This window comes from Palaemon carinicauda, chromosome 15 (genome assembly GCF_036898095.1).
Source record: "Palaemon carinicauda isolate YSFRI2023 chromosome 15, ASM3689809v2, whole genome shotgun sequence".
Taxonomy (NCBI): Eukaryota; Metazoa; Arthropoda; class Malacostraca; order Decapoda; family Palaemonidae; genus Palaemon; species Palaemon carinicauda.
The window spans coordinates 13,423,266-13,430,261 of NC_090739.1; the positions used below are offsets into that span (position 1 = coordinate 13,423,266).

Below are 6,996 nucleotides of genomic sequence, written 5' to 3' on the forward strand. Positions count from 1 at the left end.
AGCCATCTCAAAGATACAAATGTCTTCAGTAAGTCTTCATTGGTTTTCATGCAACATGAAGTCTTCAAAATCTTTCGGAGCCGTTTGCTTGTCAACTATTTTTTTTTTTTAGAATAGAGCTAGTACGAGATGAAGAAGCCGGTATATACTTTGACAATGAATCCTACTGTGTCGAAAGTGTTTACACCCAGCTTTGGAATGTTTTTGTTAGCCGTCGGAACCCTTCTCGGAGGACTCAACTTGGCTCACGGAGAGTTAGTTCTTCAGGGACAAAACTCTCTTTGTGAGGAATATCTGTTATATCTCAACGGAAAGTTGAACACTTTCCAAAACTCTTGGACCTTCAGGATGTTCTCGTGGCTTCTTCCAGAGATGCCGCGCTTGGAGACCTTTCTTGGAGGAGGAGTCGGAACTAATGGCTCGCAGAGTTCACTTCTACGAGGAGCGATGAACTTCTTCCCATTTGTTGGAAGGATGTGGAACGCCTTTGAAGAAGCTCAACAATGCGAAATGATTGGAAATGGAATGCAGAATCGAATCGACCAATTCAACGAGGAGCTGAAATCCTATTGGATACTCCCGAGACTGCTTCCAGATTTGAATACAGAGAAACCTTTCTGTACATTCGAAAATGGAGCGGTAAGTAACCTCATGTTGACAGGTGCTGCGGGTTGTCTTTTCGTTGGAGGCGCAATCATCGCAATGAGTGTTATGTCTTCAAAGAAAGAGGAAAAAAGAGCAAATGCCCAACAGGAGGAATCTAATAATGAAGAAACCGGTGACGCCCATGTATCGGAGGAGAAGACACAAGAAAACTCTGACTCTTTTGGGATCGTATTGGAAGAGACTTCAAGTGATGAAGAAATTTTCGAATTTTCTGAAGAAACAGAAAATGGTGGAGAATTGCTAGAAAATTATGATGAAATAGAAATTAGGGAAGCATCGGAAGATAATGAACCAGAAGATGATAATGAAACTGTGGAAATCGTAACTGAAGAATCTTCAGAAAAGGAAAATTCGAATTCTTCTAAGAGCAAAAAGGAGGAAGACATTGTGGACTTTTCAGTCCAAAACCAATTTAGTTTCTTGCCTGACCAAATTGAAGAATCAGAAGAAGAGGGTGAAGATTCAGACAATAAGGAAGAATGGGAACAAAATACTGTAGATTCAGATGATGAGGAAGAATCGGAACAAAATACTGAAGATTCAGTAAGTAGTGAAGAATCAGAGGAAGAGGATGAAGTATTAGAGGAAAAGGATGAAGTATCAGAGAAAGAGGATGAAGATTCAGAGGAAGAAGATGGGGAATCAGAGGAAGAGGACGAAGAATCAGAACAAAATACTGAAGATGCAGATGATGAGGAAGAAGATTCAGAACAGGAGGAAAATTCGGATTCTTCTGAGAGCGAAAAAGAAAAAGACATTTTGGGCATTCCCGTCCAAAACCGATTTAGTTTCTTGCCTGACGAAATGGAAGAATCAGGGGAAGAGGATGAAGATTCAGACGATGAGGAAGAATCGGAACAAAATACTGAAGATTCAGTAAGTAATGAAGAATCAGAAGAAGAGGATGAAGTATCAGAGGTAGAGAATGAAGAATCAGAGGAAGAGGTTTTACATTCAGATGATAAGGAAGAATATGAACCAAATATTGAAGATTCAGATGATGAGGAAGAATCCGAACAAAATACTGAAGATTCAGATGAAGAATCCGAACAAAATACTGAAGATTCAGATGAAGAATCCGAACAAAATACTGAAGATTCAGATGAAGAATCCGAACAAAATACTGACGATTCAGATAATGACGAAGATTTAGAACCAAATACTGAAGATTCAGATGATGAGGAAGAATCGAGACAAAATATAGAAGATTCAGATGATGAGGAATATTCAGATGATGAAGAGGAATCAGAACAAAATACTGAAAATTCAGATGAGGAAGAATCCGAACAAAATACTGAAGATTCAGATAATGAGGAAGAATCCGAACAAAATACTGAATATTCAGATGATGAGGAAGATTCAGAACAAAATACTGAAGATTCAGATAATGAGGAAGAATCCGAACAAAATACTGAAGATTCAGGTAATGAGGAAGAATCCGAACAAAATACTGAAGATTCAGATACTGAGGAAGATTCAGAACAAAATACTGAAGATTCAGATGATGAGGAAGAATCCGAACAAAATATCGAGGATTCAGACGATGAGGAAGATTCAGAACAAAATACTGAAGATTTAGATAATGAGGAAGATTCAAAACAAAATACTGTAGATTCAGATGATGAGGAAGATTCAGAACAAGATACTGAAGATTCAGATGATGAGGAAGATTCAGAACAAAATACTGAAGATTCAGATGATGAAAATTCAGAACAAGATACTGAAGATTCAGATGATGAGGAAGATTCAGAACAAGATACTGAAGATTCAGATGATGAGGAAGATTCAGAACAAGATACTGAAGATTCAGATGATGAGGAAGATTCAGAACAAAATACTGAAGATTCAGATGATGAAAATTCAGAACAAGATACTGAAGATTCAGATGATGAGGAAGATTCAGAACAAGATACTGAAGATTCAGATGATGAGGAAGATTCAGAACAAAATACTGAAGATTCAGATGATGAGGAAGAATCAGAACAAAATACTGAAGATTCAGATGATGAGGAAGAATCAGAACAAAATACTGAAGATTCAGATGATGAGGAAGAATCAGAACAAAATACTGAAGATTCAGATGATGAAGAAGATTCAGAACAAGATACTGAAGATTCAGATGATGAGGAAGAATCAGAACAAAATACTGAAGATTCAGATAATGAGGAAGATTCAGAACAAAATACTGAAGATTCAGATACTGAGGAAGAATCAGAACAAAATACTGAAGATTCAGATGATGAGGAAGATTCAGAACATTCAGATGATGAGGAAGAATCAGAACAAAATACTGAAGATTCAGATGATGAAAATTCAGAACAAGATACTGAAGATTCAGATGATGAGGAAGATTCAGAACAAGATACTGAAGATTCAGATGATGAGGAAGATTCAGAACAAAATAATGAAGATTCAGATGATGAGGAAGATTCAGAACAAGATACTGAAGATTCAGATGATGAGGAAGAATCAGAACAAAATACTGAAGATTCAGCTAATGAGGAAGATTCAGAACAAAATACTGAAGATTCAGATGATGAGGAAGATTCAGAACAAAATACTGAAGATTCAGATGATGAGGAATATTCAGAACATTCAGATGATGAGGAAGAATCAGAACAAAATACTGAAGATTCAGATGATGAAAATTCAGAAAGGGATACTGAAGATTCAGATGATGAGGAAGATTCAGAACAAAATACTGAAGATTCAGATGATGAGGAAGATTCAGAACAAAATACTGAAGATTCACATACTGAGGAAGAATCAGAACAAAATACTGAAGATTCTGATACTGAGGAAGAATCAGATCAAAATACTGAAGATTCAGATGATGAGGAAGAATCCGAACAAAATACTGAAGATTCAGAGGATGAGGAAGAATCAGAACTAAATACTGAAGATTCAGATGATGAGGAAGATTCAGAACAAGATACTTAAGATTCAGATGATGAGGAAGATTCAGAACAAGATACTGAAGATTCAGATGATGAGGAAGACTCAGAACAAGAAACTGAAGATTCAGATAATGAGGAAGATTCAGAACAAAATACTGAAGATTCACATACTGAGGAAGAATCAGAACAAAACACTGAAGATTCAGATGATGAGGAAGATTCAGAACAAAACACTGAAGATTCAGATGATGAGGAAGATTCAGAACAAGATACTGAAGATTCAAATAATGAGGAAGATTCAGAACAAGATACTGAAGATTCAGATGATGAGGAAGAATCAGAACAAAATACTGAAGATTCAGATGATGAAGATTCAGATGATGAAGATTCAGAACAAGATACTGAAGATTTAGATGATGAGGAAGATTCAGAACAAGATACTGAAGATTCAGATGATGAGGAAGAATCAGAACAAAATACTGAAGATTCAGAATAAGATACTGAAGACTCAGATGATGAGGAAGATTCAGAACAAGATACTGAAGATTCAGATGATGAGGAAGATTCAGAACAAGATACTGAAGATTCAGATGACGAGGAAGAATCAGAACAAAATACTGAAGATTCAGATGATGAAGATTCAGAACAAGATACTGAAGATTCAGATGATGAGGAAGATTCAGAACAAGATACTGAAGATTCTGATACTGAGGAAGATTCAGAACAAAATACTGAAGATTCAGATGGTGAGGAAGATTCAGAACAAGATACTGAAGATTCAGATAATGAGGAAGGTTCAGAACTAAATACTGAAGATTCAGATGATGAGGAAGATTCAGAATAAGATACTGAAGATTCAGATGATGAGGAAGATTCACAACAAAATACTGAAGATTCAGATGATGAGGAAGATTCAGAACAAGATACTGAAGATTCAGATTATGAGGAAGAATCCAAACAAGATACTGAAGATTCAGATGATGAGGAAGATTCAGAACAAAATACTGAAGATTCAGGTGATGAGGAAGATTCAGAACAAGATACTGAAGATTCAGGTGATGAGGAAGATTCAGAACAAGATACTGAAGATTCAGATGATGAGGAAGATTCAGAACAAGATACTGAAGATTCAGATGATGAGGAAGAATCCGAACAAGATACTGAAGATTCAGATGATGAGGAAGAATCCGAACAAGATACTGAAGATTCAGATGATGAGGAAGAATCCGAACAAGATACTGAATATTCAGATGATGAGGAAGATTCAGAACAAGATACTGAAGATTCAGATGATGAGGAAGATTCAGAACAAGATACTGAAGATTCAGATGATGAGGAAGAATCCGAACAAGATACTGAAGATTCAGATGATGAGGAAGAATCCGAACAAAATACTGAAGATTCAGATGATGAGGAAGAATCCGAACAAAATACTGAAGATTCAGATGATGAGGAAGATTCAGAACTAAGTATTAAAGATTCAGATGATGAGGAAGATTCAGATCAAGATACTGAAGATTCAGATGATGAGGAAGATTCAGAACAAGATACTGAAGATTCAGATGATGAGGAAGATTCAGAACAAGATACTGAAGATTCAGATGATGAGGAAGATTCAGAACAAGATACTGAAGATTCAGAACAAGATACTGAAGATTCAGATGATGAGGAAGATTCAGAACAAAATACTGAAGATTCAGATGATGAAGAAGAATCAGAACAAGATACTAAAGATTCAGATGATGAGGAAGATTCAGAACTAAGTATTGAAGATTCAGATGATGAGGAAGATTCAGAACAAGATACTGAAGATTCAGATGATGAGGAAGATTCAGAACAAGATACTGAAGATTCAGATGATGAGGAAGATTCAGAACAAGATACTGAAGATTCAGAACAAGATACTGAAGATTCAGATGATGAGGAAGATTCAGAACAAAATACTGAAGATTCAGATGATGAAGAAGAATCAGAACAAGATACTAAAGATTCAGATGATGAGGAAGATTCAGAACTAAGTATTGAAGATTCAGATGATGAGGAAGATTCAGAACAAGATACTGAAGATTCAGATGATGAGGAAGATTCAGAACAAAATACTGAAGATTCAGATGATGAGGAAGATTCAGAACAAGATACTGAAGATTCAGATGATGAGGAAGATTCAGAACAAAATACTGAAGATTCAGATGATGAGGAAGAATCCGAACAAGATACTGAAGATTCAGATGATGAGGAAGATTCAGATCAAGATATTGAAGATTCAGATAATGAGGAAGATTCAGATAATGAGGAAGATTCAGAACAAGATACTGAAGATTCAGATGATGAGGAAGAATCAGAACAAAATACTGAAGATTCAGATGATGAGGAGGATTCAGAACAAGATACTGAAGATTCAGATGCTGAGGAAGATTCAGAACAAAATACTGAAGATTTAGATAATGAGGAAGATTCAGAACAAGATACTGAAGATTCAGATGATGAGGAAGAATCCGAACAAAATACTGAAGATTCAGATGATGAGGAAGATTCAGAATAAGATACTGAAGATTCAGATGATGAGGAAGAATCCGAACAAAATACTGAAGATTCAGATGATGAGGAAGATTCAGAACAAGATACTGAAGATTCAGATGATGAGGAAGATTCAGAACAAGATACTGAAGATTCAGATGATGAGGAAGAATCCGAACAAAATACTGAAGATTCAGATGATGAGGAAGATTCAGAAAAAGCTACTGAAGATTCACATGATGAGGAAGAATCCGAACAAAATACTGAAGATTCAGATGATGAGGAAGAATCAGAACAAGATACTGAAGATTCAGATGATGAGGAAGATTCAGAACAAGATACTGAAGATTCAGATAAAGAGGAAGGTTCAGAACAAAATACTGTAGATTCAGATGATGAGGAGGATTCAGAACAAGATACTGAAGATTCAGATGATGAGGAAGATTCAGAAAAAGAGGATGAAGAAACCGAAGGTGGCCCCTGCAAAGGCAAAGGTCATCATCTACCAAAACAAGAGCGTGGTAAAGGAATGCCCAGCAGAGGATTCAGGGGTCGTCAAAAGCCTACAAGACTAAATCCGGGACCAAAAAAGACCGACATGAAAGACACAAAGGCCATGAACCGAAAGAAGCAAAATGTTGAAAAACAGCCCAAGATGTGCATTCCCAGGAATCAGTTCCAGAAGAACAAAAAGAATCATTAAGTCTGATGTGTCTTGCTTGGAGGATGCTTGGACCAGCCTACAAGGCTGGCTTTGCAGAAAGGAATAGCTGAGCTGCTTCTAGTATGCTATGTTCCCTGGTGGGGAGGTACAAGGTCTTCATCAGGTGAACAAAAGGTCGGATATCTAGGTCTATTCTTTCGGATACCAACCTTCGAGTGGTTCTGGGGGAATAACTTAGAAGACCGGCTATGC

General features: G+C 36.5%; 1 protein-coding gene across 1 annotated transcript; it reads left to right on the forward strand.

Annotated features, from left to right (window-relative positions):
• The first annotated feature begins 129 nt into the window (after window positions 1-129).
• Window positions 130-6,783, forward strand: LOC137654836 (protein starmaker-like). The gene is made up of 7 exons (XM_068388793.1): window positions 130-2,274; window positions 3,130-3,223; window positions 4,187-4,309; window positions 4,424-4,579; window positions 5,204-5,326; window positions 5,459-5,581; window positions 6,239-6,783. The coding sequence occupies exons 1-7, from the start codon at window positions 130-132 to the stop codon at window positions 6,781-6,783; spliced, it is 3,309 nt and encodes a 1,102-aa protein (XP_068244894.1).
• Window positions 6,784-6,996: the final 213 nt, after the last annotated feature.